The sequence below is a fragment of the Blastomyces gilchristii genome (genome assembly GCF_000003855.2).
Source record: "Blastomyces gilchristii SLH14081 genomic scaffold supercont1.21, whole genome shotgun sequence".
In the NCBI taxonomy this organism is placed as follows: Eukaryota; Fungi; Ascomycota; class Eurotiomycetes; order Onygenales; family Ajellomycetaceae; genus Blastomyces; species Blastomyces gilchristii.
Window position 1 is genome coordinate 602,522 of NW_003101662.1, and position 20,312 is coordinate 622,833.

General features: G+C 49.6%; 5 protein-coding genes across 6 annotated transcripts; 3 read left to right on the plus strand and 2 right to left on the minus strand.

Annotated features, from left to right (window-relative positions):
• The first annotated feature begins 28 nt into the window (after window positions 1-28).
• BDBG_07963 lies at window positions 29-6,982 on the plus strand. 2 transcript variants are annotated; one of them, XM_031723328.1, is made up of 5 exons: window positions 29-785; window positions 859-922; window positions 991-3,021; window positions 3,092-3,652; window positions 3,715-6,982. In XM_031723328.1, the coding sequence occupies exons 1-5, from the start codon at window positions 203-205 to the stop codon at window positions 5,075-5,077; spliced, it is 4,602 nt and encodes a 1,533-aa protein (XP_031580473.1). In that variant the 5' UTR covers window positions 29-202; the 3' UTR covers window positions 5,078-6,982. The 2 variants fall into 2 exon arrangements, with proteins under 2 accessions (XP_031580473.1, XP_002621745.1); XM_002621699.2 differs by having other exon boundaries at window positions 46-785; window positions 3,095-3,652.
• Window positions 5,060-9,139, minus strand: BDBG_07964 (sodium/calcium exchanger protein). The gene is made up of 2 exons (XM_002621700.2): window positions 8,706-9,139; window positions 5,060-8,626 (listed from the first exon to the last, which is right to left on the minus strand). Exons 1-2 carry the CDS (start codon window positions 8,949-8,951, stop codon window positions 5,822-5,824), a joined length of 3,051 nt encoding a protein of 1,016 aa, XP_002621746.1. The 5' UTR covers window positions 8,952-9,139; the 3' UTR covers window positions 5,060-5,821.
• Window positions 9,140-10,824: 1,685 nt separating this feature from the next.
• On the plus strand, window positions 10,825-14,793 carry BDBG_07965 (condensin complex subunit 2). The gene is made up of 4 exons (XM_031723329.1): window positions 10,825-11,106; window positions 11,266-11,875; window positions 11,942-14,477; window positions 14,539-14,793. The coding sequence occupies exons 1-3, from the start codon at window positions 11,018-11,020 to the stop codon at window positions 13,904-13,906; spliced, it is 2,664 nt and encodes an 887-aa protein (XP_031580474.1). The 5' UTR covers window positions 10,825-11,017; the 3' UTR covers window positions 13,907-14,477; window positions 14,539-14,793.
• On the minus strand, window positions 14,380-20,302 carry BDBG_07966 (uncharacterized protein). Its single transcript, XM_031723330.1, has 4 exons — window positions 17,437-20,302; window positions 16,605-17,324; window positions 16,032-16,499; window positions 14,380-15,964 (listed from the first exon to the last, which is right to left on the minus strand). The coding sequence occupies exons 2-4, from the start codon at window positions 17,106-17,108 to the stop codon at window positions 15,353-15,355; spliced, it is 1,584 nt and encodes a 527-aa protein (XP_031580475.1). The 5' UTR covers window positions 17,109-17,324; window positions 17,437-20,302; the 3' UTR covers window positions 14,380-15,352.
• Window positions 18,195-18,533, plus strand: BDBG_07967 (uncharacterized protein; the record flags this gene model as incomplete). The annotated part of the gene is made up of 1 exon (XM_031723331.1): window positions 18,195-18,533. The coding sequence occupies one exon, from the start codon at window positions 18,195-18,197 to the stop codon at window positions 18,531-18,533; it is 339 nt and encodes a 112-aa protein (XP_031580476.1).
• Window positions 20,303-20,312: the final 10 nt, after the last annotated feature.

The window sequence follows — 20,312 nt, forward strand, 5'->3', positions numbered from 1 at the left end:
CCTAGTCGCTCCGCCGCATCCCTCCAACTCCAACTCCAGACATAGCCTCAGCTCAACGTCAAACCTGGACTCCTTCCACTCTTCTCCCGACGACGCCCCTGAGTTGAGACTTTCTTTGACCACCCCAACTAAGCCTCTGCTTGTCTTCTATTTCCTTTTGTATTTTCCTTCTTTTTGCTAGCATCAATCATTATTTCCAGCCATGTATTCCAATACCTTTTACGGCGGTAATAGCACCCGCCCGGGCCAGCCTCCGTTTGGCCAGCAGACATCCCTACCTCCGCAGCAACAACAGCAACAACAGCAACAACCGCAACAGCAGCCTTTCCCCGTCTTCTCTCACCCTCAGCAACAAAATCTTCAACCGGGCGCGTTTATGCCCCAACCTACCAGCTTTGCCGGCAGCAACCAGATGCAGCAAACGCAGATGCCAGTGCAGCAACCGCAACCTACCGGCTTCCCATCTCAGCCTCAGTTCACTGGCTTCCCTCCTCAAAATCAACAACCTCCTAGTACGGCGACGACGACGACGACGACGACGACTCAACAGCCCCAGTTGTCAGTGCCCGCACCTTCATCCGTGGCCCCGCACCAAACGGGCATGACCTCGACGCAGATTGCGCAGTCCTTTGCGCAGTCAACATCTCCGACCGCACCGGCGCAACCACATGTGTCCACAGGCTCCAAGATCCCGACTATGCGCCTGTCTTTTATCACTGCGCAGGACCAGGCGAAGTTTGAGCAGCTTTTCAAATCTGCCGTGGGGAATAATCAGGCGTTGGATGGTGGGTATCTTATAGGATAGAGTTGCAATTTCTTTCTCTGGATCGGATGTGCATGCTGACCGAGTGTTTACAGGAGAGACGGCGAAGGATCTACTTATGCGCTCCAAGCTGTCTGGAAGCGATCTGTCGAAGATTTGGTATGTCCCTAACTCGTGTTATGATAAATGAGAGGTGGAGATCATATTTTTGCTAATTGTCAATGAAGGGTGCTTTCCGATACCACGAAATCAGGCCGCCTTCTCTTCCCCGAGTTTGCTCTAGCGATGTACCTCTGCAACCTAAAGCTAACAGGCAAGGAACTTCCATCCACTCTTCCCGAGCGCATTTCGAACGAAGTCTCCAGTATGGTCGATATCATATCCTTTGCTGTTCCAGATGATCGACCGGCTCCTCCTCAAACGACGAATGTACCCAAGTTTGCGGCCCCGCTGATGCAAAACGCATCTGCGCCGCCCCCACCACAACAGCCCCAGCCACAACAAGCCTCCAATACCCAACTTCTCTCCCAGCTGACCTCCCAACCAACCGGATTCTATAACCAGGCCACCGGCCTTCAACCTACGATTGTGCAACCGCAGCAGACTGGATTTCCAGGGCAGAATACTGGTCTCCGTCCCCAGCAAATTGGGTTTATGAGTAACCCTCAACCAACCGGTTATACTGGACCACGACCGCCCATGCCCCCTATGCCTACGGGATTTGGTTCGAACCTTTCACCCTCACAGACCGGGCTTGCTCCCCTAAATGCGCAGCCAACTGGAGCTCCTGGCCAATGGGGTTTTGTCAATGCACCCGCAACTGGATTGCCCAACATCGAAGCATTGCAGCAACGGTTGATGCCTCAACCGGGACGAGAAGGTGGGTTCACGACTCAAGGTTTGGCTGGGAACGCGACAATCCCGTGGGCTGTAACCAAGGATGAGAAGAAGATCTACGATCAGCTCTTTAAAGCATGGGATGGTTTCAATAAAGGGTTCATTGGAGGCGATGTCGCGATAGAAATCATGGGTCAGAGTGGGCTGGAACGTCAGGATCTTGAGCGCATATGGACATTGTCTGACCCGAACAATCGGGGAAGACTGAACATGGATGAATTTGCCGTGGCAATGCATTTAATATACCGAAAACTCAACGGATATCCGGTACCAAATAGACTCCCGCCAGAACTCATCCCCCCGTCAACGAGGAACTTCAACGACTCGATTGGAACTGTGAAGTCGCTGCTGTCTCAGGATGCGGAATCTCGCAAATCTTCCGGCGCATTCCTACAACCTCAACAGACTGGAGTTAGTTATTTGAAAAACCATTCTTTCCGTGGCGGATCAACCACGCCAGGCATTGGGAGGAAAGACGCAACTGTATTCAAAAACAATGATGACGCTATAGGATACAGGTCAAGCGCCCGCCGTCGTGCTGGTGGTGGGGGAACTCCATCTCCCACCCCATCCCCTACACCAGAACGTTCTTACGACGACGCCTCAGTCGAGCAATTGAAGAAGAAAATCCGGGAAGCTAAGATCATGCTGGATGCTACTGACTTCCAGGACCAGAATCGCGCGGAAGAAGAGGAGACGCTTAACCGCCGGGATCGCCGGGAGGCTGAGTCGCTCATGGAGAGGATCCGGCGCGTTCAAGATGAGATCGATACCGACCCCAAGGCTGCGTTCCGTAATACAGACTCCGGAGCTGAACGCCGTGCCCTGCGAAGACAGCTGCAGTCGTACCAGGATCAGCTTCCCGAATTAGCTTCAAATGTTCGGAAAGTTGAGCGGAGCATTTCTGATGCTAAGCTTGAGCTGTTCCGTCTCAAGGATGCAAAGGCTCATCCTAGCGCTGCCGCCGCTATTGTTGGAACTGGCCCTGGTGGCACTGTCACAGAATCCGACCGCATCAAAGCGCGAGCTCGTGCCAGAATGCAGGCCAGGGCTGCTGAGCTAGCTGGGAGGCCGCCACCGCCTACCGACGACGATGGAGCTGCCGCACGGCGACTCGAAGTGGAGGCTGCGAACATTAAGGCTGAGCGGGAACGGAATGACGCTATGACCAGGGATGTGGAAGAGAGTGTTAAAGAGTTTACGCGGAGCCTTGAGGATAGTCTTAAGGATGTTGATGAGGATTCTACGCGTGAGCATGAGAGGAGGCGGTGGGAAGAAGCCCTGGGTGTTGAGGATACGATCAGAGATTTCATATATGATCTTCAGCGGGGGAGTAGGACTGCGAAGGTTCGGAAGGAGGAGTGAGTAGTTCCTTTTATTAGCCCCTTTAGGGGCTATTGTTGATTGTGCAGCGCTAACATAATGTTACAGCAGAAATACACCTGCCCCAAGATCCCTGTCTAGTAACCGATATGATACTGCATCGCCTAACGGTGACGCACTGCCAGTCAGGCCATCTCCCCCACGATCCACTGGGTCTTCTTCCTCATTGGCTGGTCTTACTCATCAGGAACGTGTTGCTTCCGCTAAAGAGCGAGCTCAGAAACGTATTGCCGAGCGCATGGCAGCTGCTGGTCTCAAGCCAAGCTCTGATGGAGGTGCAGAAACCCTTCTTGAACGCCAGGAACGTGAAAAGCGCGAGCGAGAAGAGAGGCGGAAGCGGGCGGAGGAGGAAGATGCGAAGCGGGAGCAGGAGAGGCAACGTCGTATTGCTGAAGAACAAAATGGCCCACCTGTTAAAGCGGTTCCTACTGGCAAGAAACCTCCCCCACCTCCGTCGCGAAAGGGTAAGGCAGATGGCATTGCTCCTGCAGAAACGAAGAAATCGGTCGATGTGGACAATCTTGCTCGAGAGAAGGCTGAAAATGAGGCAAGGGAGCGGGCCCTGAGGGAGGAGCAGCAGGCTCAGGAAGCTGAGAGTCGCCGTTTAGAGTAAGTGCAATTCATATACATCTTGTAAAGTGTGTGGGATAGAATACTAATTAGATTTATAGAGCGGAGGCCAGACAACAAGAAGAGGAACTGGCAAGGGAGCGGGAAGCTGCTCAGGCCCGTCTCAAGGCATTGGAGGAGCAGGTTAGACAGGGCAAGATTAAAAAGCAAGAGGAGAAACGGCGAAAACAGCTTGCTGAAAAGGAAGCTAAGGAGAAAGAGGCACGACTTGCTGCCCAGCGCGCTGAGCTTGAGGCCGCACAAGCTCGGGAGAGAGAGCTGCAGCGTCAACTGGAGGGTCTTGATGAGGAGGAATCGTCGGATGATGAAGGACCTATCGAGATTACTCCACAAAATAGCACACCTACGCAGAGCGCTGTTCTCCCTTCAGTTACTACTACGACCGCAGCACCACCTCCGCCAGCTCCGCGACCAGCCACCCCACCAACAGCTCCGTTTGAACCAGAGCAAGCTCCTAAGGTGGCTGCACCTGCAAGCACTGCCCTTTCAAGTCCAGAATCTGTCAAACAGCGTGCCGCGACTGACAACGAGTCGAGAAATCCGTATTTCCGCAAATTGAGCCAGTCCGCAGACGTACAACCACTCCCTAGCTTCCATACACCACCGGAACAAATACCAGATCCTCTTGCTGCAGCCGCATCCGCACCCGCTCCTCCCAAGGCAGAAATCCAATCCACAAATCCATTCCACCGCCTGGCTCAGCAGCAGGAGAGCCAAAAATCTGCCTTCGCGGCTGCACCGATCCCCGGGCCTCTAGAGCGCAAATCCCGCGTCCGACCTGAAGATGACGAATGGTCGGTCGCCGAATCGGAAAACTCTTCCGATGATGATGACGACAGACCAGCGGGCGGCAGCGCTAAACACCTAGCCAGCATCCTCTTCGGCACCATGGGTCCGCCACGCCCCCTCAGCGCGATGGAGGAAAAACCGGAATCTAAACCTGCTATGGCTGTCCAGACAAGTCCCATCGCGGCCCCGCCGCCACCTCCACCGGCCCCGCCCGTAGTATCGGAGCCCCCACCACCAGCCCACCCTGACGAAGATGCGGAAGAGGACGACGAATTCGATGAGAATGACTTCCAAGACGCACCGTCAATGCCTCCACCCCCACCCCCTCCCGCTCCCTTCACAGATGCACCGCCCACCGCACCCCCTCCACCGCCACCAGTACCCAGCGCCGCCGCACCGCCTCCTCCCCCTCCACCACCCATCGGTGCTGCACCAGGAGGGCCCCCGCCACCCCCGCCTCCTGCTGTGGGTGCACCGACTATGCCAATGGCAGCTGCACCCGGGGCACCTGCTGGGCGAGGGGCGTTGTTGGCGAGTATCCAGGCTGGGAAGGGGTTGAGAAAGGTGGAGACTAAGGATCGGAGTGCGGCAGCTGTTTCGGGGAGGATTATCTAGGGTTTTTGTTTTAGGAGATCGTGAGATGGGGAAGGGTGAAATGGTTGTTTGGTAAGATATTTATTGTCGTTGATGGTAGTGCGTTTTGTGGATTTTTTCTTTGTTTTGAAGCTGGTAAGATTGTGCTAGGTATGTTCGGGATGGATGGATGTATTTGAGATTTTAGGGTAGGATATAGTAATTTTTTGATATATCTTGTTTATCGCTTGATTGATGGTGTTTTCACTTTTGTCCTTTTATACACAGCACCAACCATCCGTCCGCTTGTTGGTGTAGCACAACTCACTAAACCCCCTTGCCAAATATCAAAGCCACTACCCGACAATTCCCTAGTAGTTATGGATTAATCTACTAGCCAGGAAATCCAGCCGCTAGATGTCGATTTATATGGCTCCTGGGAGCAATTTCTACCCACTTTCAGACCTCTTGCGCCTGGGTACCACGTAGGAAAAGTAGTAGGGATTAAAGACCAGCTGGTTATCCGTGGCAGCTAGATATTCAGACAGAGAGCGGTTTTGTTTTTTAAATACGTTTACACAAGTAGAATAGGGGATGGCGGTTTATGTCCCAAAACAATCTAAATATTTTCTTACAACCAACTATCGTTGAATGAGACTGGGAAACAACAAGTAATCAATCATGGAAGTTGGAAAAAGAAGGAAAAGAAGGAAAAGGAAAACCAAACTAGAAAAATTACCCAGACTTCAACTAAAAAGGGCCAGACAAAAGGAAAACGATCCCCAGTTAATTCGTAGAAACAACCTCCATAACCACATTCGCGACCGTAGTCACAGTCCACAACGCCACCAGCCCCCAGCCAATCTTCCGATCCATCCACCACCCATTCAACGGCACGACAATCAGGAACAGCACAAGCGTCGCCAGCAACGTCGCCCCGCTTATCAACAACGTCTTGGATACTTCGATTTCATACGTGTTGGAACTGGTAGATAGCGCCTGCGCAACAACCCCACTCCCCACAGCTACCGATGACGATTTCGCCGGGTGGAGCGTCATGTACAGCCCGCCCACGCCAACGCCGAGAAGGATATTCAGCATCGGCCCGCCGAAGCAGGCGCTCAGTGCCATGACGGGGTATCCTAGGCGCGCTACCGTGATGTCGGCCACGAGGTCGCCGAGAGAGTTACCGACGGCGAAGATGGTTAGGCCTAGGAGCGAGTCGCTGATGCTGAGGATGACGCCGATGGTTTTGAGGAGGTTGACGACTTCGGAGGCTAGGGTGGAGATCCAGGCGATGGAGACGACGAAGCCGAGGAAGGCGAGGAAAGGGCGGGAGCGTTGGGGGAGTTGTTGCGTGGTGGTGCTGTCGGCGTCAGGGCCTGTGCTGAGGAAGAGGATGGTGAGGAAGATGCCAGAGATGAGGAGGGCGACAAGGGAGGGGATCAGGAGGTTTCGAAGGTGTAGGTCAGCGTCCAGTGTTGACCAGCCTGTTAGGGCTATGAAGAAAGGGGCCACCAGGAGTTGGAGGCCTAGGAGCCATCGGTTCCATTCCTTGGGGGATGAGGGTATGTTCTGGTTCGGTAGCGTTGCTGGAACAGGAGCCTCGGAGTCCTGTCGACGCCGGCCTGTAGCTGTGAGAAGCGAGGCTCTTGTGCGGCGGCCATCGTCGTCGTTGAATTCTTCTACGTCCGGAGCTACTGACATTCTCCACATATCGGACGTCTGACGGCTGAGGTGAGGAAGACCTGCGCCACTATCCTGGGCACCGATGCCATTGAATTCTGGTTCTGGAGGTGTCTCCGGCTCTGACTCCTTTGGTTCAACAACAGGAAGCGTTATCGTTAGGAGCAACACGCTGGGCGCTGCAACGACTCCAAGGAGTTTTTCCCAAATGGCTTTTCTTTTCCAGTCGTATAATGTTGGAAATAAAGCCGTAGTTATAGCGTAAGGGGATGGTAGGTATTCGTAAGGCCACCAACTAATTGGCTTGGGCTCTGTTTCAGCATCCACGAAACCCTCACGTGTAACTGTTGACGCTGCAGATAAACTTGCACGCTGCAGATGCGGACTACGGGATCGTGAACGCATAGAAAAAGTGTCTGTATACGGGGGAAAGGCAGAGGTTGGGCTCATTGATGGTGTGTTTGGTCGAGAGCTTGGGCTATCATCTTGTATCTTGGTACGTGGGGAGACCCCACTGTGTGTTTTGGATGGTTCTGAGAGATACTTAGGTGACCGGAATCCGTTTTCCGGTGGTGCTAATAGATTTGGAGAAACAGAGCGTTCGCCTACGGCTGGACTTTGAGACCTCGAGGGAAAGTCGGATGATGAAGGTGAAGCAGTGAGCCCTGGCTGCGGCACAAAATGTGCTGCTGTTGCCGCATGGCCTCCTAGTCCTTGAGGCTCTTCGTCTGAAAGCACTGCTCCTGGACTTGGTAGTCTCAAGTCAGCATTCGGTGAAATATGGCGGTTTCTATTCGCTATGCGATTTGACGGTTCATTAGCTGAAGCAGACCGTAAACGGCTAGGGATGGAATCCAGTTGTGGGTGTAATCGTTCGGATTGGACGTCAGTTGGTGGTCCTGCAAGGCCAGATTCATCTGAATATCTGCGCAGATGGATTGGCCCTGACTGTTGTCTGGATTTTTGCAGTGATGCCAAGACAGCGCGAAATTCGAGAGCGCCAACCAAGCTGGGCCGGATGGGTGTGATGGTAGGTCGTCGATGGCCTCGCGGGGGACGAGCGACTCGCATATTTCCCTGTATTTCCGCAAGATCTCGGTTGTCGGCGTCTTCATCAACATCATCCACTTTCCACGCGGGAATGTCCGCGCGCTCCAAAGCTCCGAAATCCTCGGACGAAGGTTCACGAAGGAGAGACCGGGATTGACCGGCTACGGGATCGTCGTCCTCTTCTTCTTCCTCAATCTCTAGCTCTTGATTCTCGGGTATATGAAAGTAGGCTCTTGCAGCCAAATCCCTTTCCCGCCGCCGCCTTTGCTTGGCCAAGTACCAATGCCAGGTCACGACAACGAACACGTAGAAGACGTAGAATAAAATCATAGCAAGGCATTCCCAGACATGCAGTCTTCCATCAGCTAAAAAGACCAAGCTGAAACTCGCAGCAACAATAAAAAACCCGACGTCGCGGACGAAGCTTCGTCGGGCAACCCTAAACGGTCTGACAAGTGCCATGGATCCAGCAACAACGGCGGTTATGAATCCGGCCGCGCCGATAAGTTCACCAACCGCCAAGCTGCCACTGTTGGAGCCCATCGCAGCAAACGTCGAGAATACATCGGGGCTGCCGTTTCCAAAAGCCAGAAAGGTTACACCGGTCAAGCTCTCACTCATGCCCAAAATACTCGCGATGGTGCTTAGGTTGACGCATAGAAAGTCGCTGGCGGCGATCCCGATTGTATTGAAGAGAACTGCTAGCCATATAGCTAGGATGGCAAACGCGATTGGCTTTACATGTGGGAGTTTGCAGTAGTAGAGTTGTAAGTAGGAGAAAATGCCGATTTCATGGTCGTCGCAGTATGTTCGGACGAAGGAGCATTGGTCCTCTGCTTTGTGGACCAAATGGCACTAGAAGAGAACAAGGAGACAACTCATCAGTATTCTGGTTGGTCTGACAGCTCAGTATCTATCCCTCCTTCGAACATACCTCGTCAGAGTCTTTCCCACTGGGCCCGAGAAGCCCGTCAGATCCAAGCCCGAAATCATTGCGCTTTGCAAGCTGCGATAAGCCAAGCGATACGGGCTGTTCGGGAGTTGCACTGAGCAGAATGCTTGCGCCAGCAAGAACCGAGAGAACCAGGAGAGTCAAGTAAAACGGCCTGCTTGAATAACGAGGCTTTAATCTGCGGATGGTAGGTGCCCTGGGGAGCAATGACGATGGCTCCGGTGCCATCTCGGATACATCATGGGCGTGCAGATCTTGGGTGGTTTGGTTGCGATTCTTCGCTAAGATGGAATCAGTAGATAAGAATTATTGGGAGTCTAGTAAAGCAAACAGTCAATCATTCGAAGTTCAGGCCTGCAACACAGAATATTTAGCTAGACAATCAGTGACGTCTATCTTGGAGATCGTAAGCGGAGTATCTCATGGATACGATACCTATGCCCTTGGTATCACGTGATATTTGAGCTTTCGTAGTCGTGTGGCGGTGCACAAACTCTCTGAATCGTGGCACGACTGCTTGGCTTCTTCCAATATCAAAACTCGCCTTCTGCCTTTGGTTCCAAGCTACAGCTGCATCCTTGATTCTGAGCAAGTCAGCTTCCAAGCTCTCAATTGGGCTGCTGTCATTAAAAATGCGCTCTGTCATCCATGGATTGGTCCTTCATATCGCCTCTTACCAGTTCTTTATCAGTACTGTGTGCCCTGGTTCTGTCTAAGTTGGCATCAGATATCTGACGAGCAACCCGATGTATACATGAAGGCAAAGGCTTTACGCCCTCGTTAAATCACATACCTTTTAAACCGTCTTCTTACATGACGTGACTTGTGGTGAGCAGTGGAATTTACGCGAGATCATTCAGGGATCCTGCTTTGAATAGCGCGGTGCCAAAGAGCAGTCGAAAGTAACTGTAGGGAAAAGCGACTAAAGATACATAGCCTTCAATACTAAGCTAGGAGAACGTACATGTATGTACATGTACATTAATTTCTATTAAATGACGGTGTATTAACGAATATGCTTGCAGAGAATGGTTAAAAATATTAAATTTCAACCAGGCTCACACGACAAGGTGGGAACGACTCTTTCTCCTTACTCTATATATAAGTTTCCGCCAACGGCCAAGGTGCTTATGGCTAATATTTGGCCGCCATCGGATGGCGAGTTCTATGTGAAGGGTTTTTAGAAAGGGGGATATCTTTGCTAAGTCGAGCATGGAAGCAGCCAAATCTCTTTCGGCCAGTGGGCGATTGTCCTGAGGAGAAGCCTGGTCACTGCCGGGGCGCTCTCATGTTGGACAAACTCCAACCACAAAAGGTTGCTGCGTACGTAGCAATTAACTCGCCCATAACTGCGAAATGCTGTGCTGCAATTCGTCAAGCTTAGATTTTTGTATACGATACCGTGTGCTATGTAAGAGGTTCGGATCTTGGTGAATACTCCGCGCCTGGTATATAAGAGGTTTTGGCATACATTCACACATGAGTGCATAGATCAGTTTCCCTAGTCATCTATCCACTCCCAAAAAATTTGCCCAGTATGAGATTCCGTTTGCCTTCCTTCCACGTTGACCAGCCTAAGTCCACATTTTCTGAAAGGAACCCGAGATGGAGCGGATACTGCGCCAGTTACACAAATGGAGGGTAACAAGCTTGATTATGTACTGGATATTTAATTCGACTAACGTTTCCAGCTGGCATATAAGAGATGAGATGAACACATGAATGATGTGCCTCTGGAGGGATTGTTGACGGTTATCAGAGTGCCAACAAGAAGCGAAAGACAGGGCTCAGAAAGATTGTTCTCTCCTCCATCGATTGGATTCTCTGAGTTAATTAGAAACAATGGATTTTCTCATGGATGATTTCGACATTTTAACTAGATGATATTTTATCCGTATACACTCATATTGACCTCATATTTCGTATAGTAAATTCGAAACACTGCTTCGCTATATTGAAGATAGTAGGTTCCCATTCAAATTTAGGTAGGGCTTTATTATCACATGATTACTCACGTGAATGATGACATCAGCAGAATCGCACATCTGGTCCGTCCCGCAGCCCGAATGTTTATGTTGACAACCCAAACTCAAAGCTCCGCGTTTGTTGCGAACCAAAACAGACGACATAGCCTTGGAACTCCTATCGATATCCCGCCTGTACGTTCAGATAGCTTAGCGAATATACCATATCTTGATTCGGCATGACATTACAGTTTAGCTTCTGCCAATACTGATTGTATTTTTTCCCGGTTTATCTTCACTTCCCTACGTGCCACCCCCGTCTCAGCAACCATGCCTCGAGTCGTCAACCCCCCGCAAAAGAATAATCGGCGCGGGTCTTCCAAACAGGCCACAACGCCGCACAAGAATTCTCCGATGAAGTAAGCAATAGATTCTTTTTATAATGAGGGAAAGAGCAGTGTAGAATAATGCAATGAAAGGGGGAAAGGTGCCCAAGGCAAGGAAGGAGCGGAGTGTTGAGCCGATAAATCAATCCTCTTTACAACGCCTGATGCTTACTTCTACTACAACAACCACAGGATTCCACTAAATGACGATGCGGGCGAGAAAGTTGCGCGCTTTCAATCCCGACAGGCCCTCCATGATCTCCAAATGAATCAGATCAAAGCGGCGGTCAAGACGCCCATGCCACCCATGCGCAAGATCAACAACTACGACCGAGCATCGAGTAGCAGCCCGCGAACGCCTCGCGGCTCCAGCGTAAGAGGGGGAGGGAGGGAAACTGATTCAGGTGGACGGCAAATCGTCAATGGCAGAGCAGTAACGCCTATGAAACGAGTACCTATCTTAGCGAATTTCGAAGAGTGGATGAAGATGGCCACGGATAATAAAATTAACGCGGCGAATTCGTGGAACTTTGCGCTCATTGACTACTTCCATGACATGTCACTACTAAAGGAAGGCGACGGGGTTAATTTCCAGAAGGCCAGTTGCACGCTTGATGGATGTGTGAAAATCTACACTAGTCGAGTTGACAGTGTTGCGACTGAAACCGGCAAGTTGCTCAGCGGGTTGGCGGATAGCAATAATAAGAAAAGACAGCAAGATGAGGGCGAAAGCGGTGAGGGTGATGAAGATGATGAGGAGGAGACTGGGGAGGATGGAGTGACACGAAAGAAGCAGAAGAAGGTAAGAGTCACAATATCCTTGTGGAGATTTCTTTCTACTTCCAGAAACTTACATGTTCTATTCTAGACACGATCACACGAAAATACCTTGGCACCTTCGTTTTCTTCCCTCCAATTGAAGAAGTTTGAATTGGAGTTTTCTGTGGATCCTTTATTCAAGAAAGCTTCGGCCGATTTCGACGAAGGTGGAGCAAAGGGACTTCTTCTGAACCACCTTTCAATCGATGGCACTGGTAGGATTGTATTCGACAGCAGCGACGATGCCGGAGATGCCACAGCAGATGGTGATTGGAACTCTGGAAAGGATGACCGAGAAGGAACGGCAGAGACGGATGCACTTCCGTCGCCGTCACCCGCACCACAAAATAATGATTGGGACGACGAAAATGTTGAAATTGACCTTGGACCGCTAGCGAACAAATTCTTTTCAAGCCTTGATATCCTTGATGAGCAAGATATCTGCCCCTCTCTGAAAGATTTTGATCTTGGGGACCCAAGTGGCTCACTCGATATTCCTTTCCTACGTGCGCCTGATGATTGGCGACAGGACAAATCGCAGCTCGAACCAGGGGTTGGTGAAGCATCTGGGATTATGCTAGATGATGATATCGCTGTCGGATTTGATGATGACGATGCAACCATTACAGGTTTTGATCTTGGAGGTGACACTGGCTTCGGTGAAGGTGGTGAGGCGTGGGCTAGGGACGCTGCTCTCGAGCCTATGCTGAAAGTCCACCGCATCGATGATGGTGATGAGGGCATGGATTCTGATTCTAATGATCCGTATACTATTTCTCTTTCACATCAACCGGCTGCTAAAGAGCATGACAACATTCTCAGCTATTTTGACAATGCTTTACAGAAAAATTGGGCCGGACCCGAGCACTGGAAAATCAGACGCATCAAGGAAGCAACTAGCACAACTAATGCCGCTCCTCGGATACGCAAAGAAAAGGAACCCTTTGAAATCGATTTTGCTTCGCCCCTTGACCCTACTCTGGCAGAAATGATCTATACCCAATCATCTTCTAACTCCGCTATCTCCCTGCCCAAAACACAATGGAAGACCAAGGGTAGAAACCTTCTTCCTGACGACAAACATTTTAATTCACGAGAACTACTTCGATTATTCCTGAAACCAAAGGCCAGAATGGGCTTCAAATCTCTTGCGAGAGGTCGACAAATTAGAAACCAGCAAAATCTCTCAAACAACAGCGAGATGAATGAGGCATTCTGGGCTGCACACAAACCTGGCGCTGAGCAAACCAGCATAGATGATAGTGCTGCTCCTACGGGTGCTTATGACGCCAACTTCTTTGCAGATGATGAGGGTCTAGCCTTCCCACATGGGCTTCCCGTGGGGCCTGATGATGATGACGATAACATGCCGTTCGCCGATGCAAGAGAAGCATTCTCGCCTACTATGGACCCTAATGCTCGCCCAAGCACGTCTGCAGGTGAATCAGGCGGTCTCTCCGGACTCACTGCTTTATTACATGCTGCTGCAACCCCAGGAGGAGCGCTTGCTGGTGGTTTCGGTTCTCAACTTGTTACTCAAGGCGGTCGAAGAGTGCGGCCCGATTACGTTGCTTACGCTAGAGTGGCGAAGAAAGTTGACGTACGCCGGTTAAAGGAAGAAATGTGGAAAGGCATGGGTGATCGATTAATCGATTCATCAGCGTTCAGCTCTTCATCGCCTTCGGCAGCGGTAACGTCGTTAGACTTGCCGAAAGATGCGGAAGCTCCACCACCCTCATCTACAGAAACGCCGGATCCGACGGAAGATGATGTAGGCGCGGATGGCAATAGCCTTCGATTCACATCCGTGATGCAGGGCCTCAAAACAGCATATCCCGAACAAGCGTTACGCGACATTAGTACATCATATTGTTTCATCTGCTTACTTCACCTAGCTAATGAAAAGGGCCTTGTGCTGGAAAATAAAGGTGGCATTGATGGATGGCAGGGTAACGGACTAGAGGAAATTTACGTGACCAAGGACCCAGGCGCTGTTATTGAAGGAGAGGCCTAGAGTGTCCTGACATCCAATACCCAATCCTCGCGCGTCACCCAAATGGGGAGGCGTGGGTGTGCCTTGTTTTTCATTCTTTCGCGCTTCATGGCACAATTCTTATGGTAGACTGGTTGACTTTTTGGTGCTGTGGTTGGTTTGGTATTAATAGCGCATGGGGATTGGTGCCTTCTTAGGTGGATTGAGGTCTTATAATACTATTATTTTCTATTATTCCTTTGAGATGTTTGGTTTGTTACGGTTTTCCTTGGCTTGACTTTTGAACTCTTTTATTTTGGCTTGTTTTTGGTGTTGCTGGCGCTGAATAGCTTTGTGTTGCTGCACTTCTGTGATTTTCCCAAGTATAGCTGCTATTTTTTACCCATGTTTTCTACCACATTTACTCAAACTGACCGTGAGTTTCTGAACGTATTTCGAGAAATAAGTAGTTAAAAGGGCTGCATACACGAATCGTGTGAGCAACCACTTCACTTGATGTAGTTCCTCGCGTACCCCCCCGGATATCATACGGGGAAATTAATTCGATCATTTTTTGGGTGTTCCAATTTTAGCTTGGAGGTGAGCTGCAAGAGTGAGTCTTGATTTAGATCCTCTTATCTTTGGTTGATTGAGCATAACTAACTGATAGTTAGATAAACATGAACGAAGTGTACAGTAGTTGGATGTTTGTAGAGCGCCACGACAAGGACTCATAGAAATGAGGCAGAGACGTATTTACTGCTGGTTGAGTGTGATAGGAGAGATAGTTAGAAAAATATGATAAATAAAAGTAGCTCAGCTAAACTGAAAATAAAAAGATCTCGGAAGGAAAGAGGTAGATAGCATAGTCAGGGTAACTTAGTAGTGGTTCAAGTTCCCATCAATCCATCCATCCATCATTTTAACCGTCTCACTCAATCCACCAGAACAAAAGCAGCCGAAAAGCAAGCGGGAGAAATCTGTGACCAGTTCACACCACCAATAGACAACACGACAAACCACTGACAAAAATTCGTGTTTTGCAGTCACACGCTCCAACACGATAAACAAAAGGAAAAATATCTGACGTATTAACTATAGGGATATATGTATGTGTATTAGCAAAGCGAAACAGATCAAAAACCGAATAACGCCAATATGCCCCTCGCTACACCGGAATTCTTGCTCGACGTCGTCCCATAAATCATACCGGCAAGGGTGGGCGGTTTGTGTCACAAGAAAACTTGATTGTTTCCAGGAATCAAATGTCCCCTGCTTGTTTCGTAAAACAAGGGCATCCGAGAATGTTTTACTCTCCGTCGAACCAGAAACCAATGGCCTCTTTGCCTAGTATATGTAATTTGTAATAAGAAAATATCGTACAGTTTTATAGTTCTCTTTCAGCTAGACGCCAAATGTCGTACAGAGCTGACTATACAGAGAAACGCTCGCAACAAAAGAGCCCGGTCGGCGTTTTTTGTGGCTCGTTTACGAGTTGCGAGACGGTACGATACGTTCTGTTGTTGTCACTGCCATTCCGGGGATGACGTCGCTGCCTCGTGTTTCAGGAGCGAATGTGGGACTTGTAAGAGATGTCGTGTAAGCACCAGGAATCGGTACGCTTTCGTACTTCTGTTCGCCGGGTGCGGCATCGACATGTTCGTTCCTGCGCTCGCGATTAGCTGGCGACATTGGCATGTTGAAGCCCTCTTGTGAGATTTTAGGGGTGGCATCTTGGACACGGATTGGTGGCGGGCGGAGCTGGAAAGGTCGTGACGTGCCCATGTGGGTGGCTTCGGGGGTTTTGGGAGTTGCATATTGCGTTGAGTAACCCTCCTCAGCGGCAGCATAGTAGTCTCCTTTCATGGGGGAAGGGCTCATCGGCGGCGATGCTGGCCCATGTCTTGGGAACCCTGGGGTATTGGGTGCGGATTGGCTTCGCAAATGGGCGAGGTAAAGATCGGAGCGAGCTTTGTCGCGGACGTCCATGGATTTGCGTAGCTTGCGCTTGGAGTAGAAGCGGTAGAAGACCACAGCGTAAATGCTGATGACAAGCACCTCAATAACAATCTCAATGACGCAGCATACAAGTGCCCAATCCTGAAAAAAAAATTAGTCCTTCGTTTCGTGTTTTTATTCGTTGTACCATGATTGGGCGAATTATTACCTGCATACGGCAAACAAGCTCATAGTCAACTTGCTCCTTGTAGAGCTCCCTTCGGGTACCTGGGTTGCAGGCCCAGCCCCACATATCTTTGTTCGAGGTAGAGTTTATGCTATTTTGCAATACAGCTGCACCGACAACCCACATAACCAGTACGACGATGAAAAACAACACGGAGAAAACGGTGTAGTAAACGGCCACCTTTTCTGCTCGCTTATGTCCGCCACGGCAGTATCCGTAGAAAACTCCAATACAAAACAGGAGGGACACACAGGCGATACTAAGGACTAGGATTTGAGGCCACAGCGGAGTATTGGGCGCCCAAGGACTGAAGGAGTTTTTTTGTGCCAACCCGCGGGTGGCATTGAAGATGGCAAAACTTGCTGCAACTAAGGCGAGGATGATCAGACTGCAGCTAAAGCTCACACCACGCAGCATAACCTTTGCTAATCGTACACGGGCTTTGATTTTCTGTACCGTTGTCAGTAACTTGTGGTTTAAGATGTCAAAATGTAAAAAGAGAGATAAGACGATGATTTATCCACTTGCGAGAAACAAAAACTAGGGGAAACTTACAATATCTTTGGCATTGGCTTTCTCTGTGGCCTTCTCATGGTGCTCAAGTATTTGCTCTTCACGAAAAGTAGGACTGAGCATAACCGAACGTCCAGGGGCACCAGGAGACTTGAGTGCGCTCTTCAGTGGAGAATTTGGTGGGTTTCGGCCTGCCGCCGTCTGCGATTGTTCTGAGGCCTGGCTGGGTTGGTTGTCTGCCATATACCCGAACCCTAGGTCAGAGACCTCGGTTTGTTTGTTTGTTTGTGACATGGAGGGCGGATCCGCGAAGGGGGATTGCCCAGGTGGGTCGATAGGAGAGTGGAAAGTTGTGGCTTCTGCGAATCGAGTGGTTCGAGGAGATTTCAGGCCGAGAGCAGCTGGATGGTATGGTTGTTCGCTTGGTTCTTTTTGAACAGATATCGAAAGGCCCGCAGACTTTGAGTGGGTCGAGTGAACAATATCTAGAGGGGAAACTGGCTCATACTGGTCGGCACGGTCGCCACTAGAATTCGAATTGGTCATAGCAGAATCTCAGGTCACTCGGAGGAGGTTATTTGGCGCCGACCCTCTTGAACAAACTGTCAAGTCGAATGTGGGTCGACTATTGCAGATTCACGACAAGGAAAGTAGACGTCGAAGAGACCAGCTCCAGAGGAAGAATTAGAAGGTGAGAGGTAAAAAAAACCAGAAGAATGCGAATTGAGTGCACTTGTTCTGGGTTGTGTAACCACGAGGTTCCTAGGTAGAAGGAATGTTAGAAATCTCTCTCTGTGCCAGAAAAGAAGAATTGGGGTCAATTGGGTGCCACGTCGTAGCCGGAAGAGGGGGAACCAAGGTGGTTCCAACGAACCTTTTGACTCAGGACAATACAGGAATTATGACAGCATCTGAATGTTTTCAGCGAGCCAGCGAGTATTGCGCTTTGCACTTGTCCGCAGTGTGAATATCTGCCAACGTCAAGGCTGTTTCTTCCAACGGTATATTAGGTATATATCTCAACTGAGATGAGTTCTAGACAGAAGCCAGTTGAGTATAATCGCGAAGCCAGCCGCAGCGAAAGGAATGTAAGTAGAATAAAGATGGCTAGTGAGTAGGGGAAAGAAAAGAAATTGAGAGTTGTCAAATGGATAAGTCAAGACGTGAGAAGAGGAGGCAAGATGAAGAGGAGGCGGAGGAGCCAGAGAAGAGGAAAAAGAGAAATGCGACGAGAGACATTCACCAAGTTGCACGCAATCCAATAGCTGATCAATCAGGCTCAAGTAGTGGTTAAGCGCCCAGATGGGTTCAGCAGACGGCCGACTAGTAGTCGCCCAGATAGTGAGTTATTAACTCGCACAATATCCAGATAGACCAGAATAGAAAGGTCAGAGAAGGATTGAGTTGAACGAGGAGAGAAAAGAGACGTGGAGGGGAACATCTGAGGATTAAGCCGGGCTGGCTATATCTCCTCTCCCTCCAAATGCAAGAAAAGGCCATGCACTACCTTTTGCTCGCAGTGACCATGGCACCCATGGTTGTGTCTGCCCTTGTCGGCGGTTACATTTCACCAATAAGTGCCACACCCATTCCACCCCGTCCTCCTCTCACCTCGTTGGCTGGGAAGAAACAATGTCCTTGGTCCCTTCAGCCCCTCAGTTCGCAGCGGGGATTGGGCCGGCCAGATGCTCATTTGCATTCCTCGGCGCATCCTTGTTGACATGGTGGGCCAATCTTAGCCTGACCACCTTTAGTGCGGCGGCAGCGGATACACGGATGCTCCAATCACACCTCATAAAGTCGCCCAAAGGATCGACTGATGTAGAAAACACCTTCATCACACATGATGCTTGGCTGGGTGCCGAGCAACCACACCAATGCCGCTACTCCCAGCCACCAATAGTGGTGCGAGGGTGGGCACTTCGTCTTGGCTCTCGAGATGGGGGAACGCGAATCAAATTGACTAGTTGAGCGAGTAAAATGTGATGGGATGGGAGCTTGGGTGAAATCATGTTGCATCTTGCATGAGAGCGGCTAAATATGTACGCTGTACTCCGTTACTCCGTATGTGCATTCGATTATTGAAGAAACAAAGGAAGCCGCACATCGAGCCGATTTTGTCCTGCTTTGCCAAAATTCCATCCTTGCTCTGGATACTATTCTTCTTTAATACTAACATACTGGCTCTGCTGATGGGTGTTTTCGCCCTGGGCTGAATGCTGCTTGCTATTATTACCCCGGCTAGCCTAGCGACGAGCTAGCCGGTTGGTTGGTGACGAATGCACGTCCCTTGCCTATCCCATTGCCAAGAAGAGACCTTGAAGTTGGTTTAGGCCCGTCAATTGTGAACGAGCACAATTTGCCAGAGATTGTCAACAATTCCCCTCACAAACAAAGAGAAATAACCAGGATTTTGGCAGTCCGTTTGCTAGGTCCTAAGGAGGCTATGAACTTGAGACTGAAAATCGCTCTTTTTGATCCAACCCTGGAAGCCTCGAAAGATCGTGCCAGCACGGCTGTTGTACGAAAAGCACACTCTGTTCTGGGCTATAACTGTTCCACCTTGCACCTATAGTTGGCGAAAATGTTGAACCATTTCTGGTGATATGTATCGGGTGACAATTATTATTCGAACTCATAAATAGTACTCCGTGATAATGGACACGGGGGCTGAGATATTGGCATAAATTGGCCACGATGACAATGTACCTAGTATCTTGGTGTTGGTGTTGATGTTTAACTGACGATTTAAGGTTGCGGGTCCTCAAATAAACTTAAATCTTGGTTCCAGAAAACACAGCCCGAGTCTATCAAGACTACCATCCAAGCAACAATCATAACAAGCCTATTTTTCTGGCATTGTCAGTTTCGCGCTCCATGGCTTGAAGTATTCCTGCATTCTGACAACTAGGATAGACATATAGGAGTGAACGACACGTTGTTGGCATGATACTATTTTATATCAATCGCTGGAGGGAATAACGCACCCCACCCACAACTCTCTATCCATTATAGAGGCAGAGAATGGAAGTCAACAAGTACAAATTCCTATTCCACCAGATGGGATTTCTAGATCGGACACTTCACATCAGCGAAGGAGATTCGAACGACCTTACCAGCACCGGCATTTAGAGGCTGAAGGCTACCCTTGCAATGTTTAGCAAATTTCTTGATTTGCGAGCCCCTTCTAGATCAAAACTTTTGAGTAGTAATGGGAATTTATATTTCCTGATCTCTGGAGACACTCAAGGGGACTTCAGATCAACAATATAGAGTAAATCTGCCTCGGCTTTCAAGCACATGACATATGTCATTGATGCCTCTTCTTTTTCATGGGCACAAGAATTGGAGCCTGAGCCTCAATGATGCGGAAATTTCAACCTTTCATCAATATTTCCCGCTCAATTTATGTGCGATTGATAATGGGATTTTGAGAAGTACTGTCGAGTGCCTCGTGTTATCAATATCTCCACTTTACCTCAGGCAGCAGCATGTCGAGTCGGCAATAGGTGATATTTTCTATCATCCTAACTTCAGAATATTCTGATTGTTGAGCTTCCACTTGCAGTCAACTGGGAATGTGCGCGATATATACCGAGCATATGTCTACTAGTATGCATGACTCAAGCCAATTTTATCATGTTTCAGGCTTTGCCGTTCGTGAATCTTATACCGACCATTACATGAATAACGGCTGCAGTCCATTTAGGGATACCTAACTCATGGAAAGGCCACGTTCAGTATAATGTC

Coding starts and splice junctions, on each gene's coding strand:
- BDBG_07966 (XM_031723330.1), bottom strand. CDS start 17,108: ATGACCAATTCGAATTCTAGTGGCGACCGTGCCGACCAGTATGAGCCA. Junction 16,500..16,604: donor AAGCCAATGCCAAAGATATT/GTAAGTTTCCCC, acceptor ACAACGGTACAG/AAAATCAAAGCCCGTGTACG. Junction 15,965..16,031: donor AGCTTGTTTGCCGTATGCAG/GTAATAATTCGC, acceptor TTTTTTTTTCAG/GATTGGGCACTTGTATGCTG.
- BDBG_07965 (XM_031723329.1), top strand. CDS start 11,018: ATGCCTCGAGTCGTCAACCCCCCGCAAAAGAATAATCGGCGCGGGTCT. Junction 11,107..11,265: donor CACAAGAATTCTCCGATGAA/GTAAGCAATAGA, acceptor CAACAACCACAG/GATTCCACTAAATGACGATG. Junction 11,876..11,941: donor CACGAAAGAAGCAGAAGAAG/GTAAGAGTCACA, acceptor GTTCTATTCTAG/ACACGATCACACGAAAATAC.
- BDBG_07963 (XM_031723328.1), top strand. CDS start 203: ATGTATTCCAATACCTTTTACGGCGGTAATAGCACCCGCCCGGGCCAG. Junction 786..858: donor GAATAATCAGGCGTTGGATG/GTGGGTATCTTA, acceptor GAGTGTTTACAG/GAGAGACGGCGAAGGATCTA. Junction 3,653..3,714: donor GCTGAGAGTCGCCGTTTAGA/GTAAGTGCAATT, acceptor TTAGATTTATAG/AGCGGAGGCCAGACAACAAG.
- BDBG_07964 (XM_002621700.2), bottom strand. CDS start 8,951: ATGGCACCGGAGCCATCGTCATTGCTCCCCAGGGCACCTACCATCCGC. Junction 8,627..8,705: donor GTGGGAAAGACTCTGACGAG/GTATGTTCGAAG, acceptor GTTCTCTTCTAG/TGCCATTTGGTCCACAAAGC.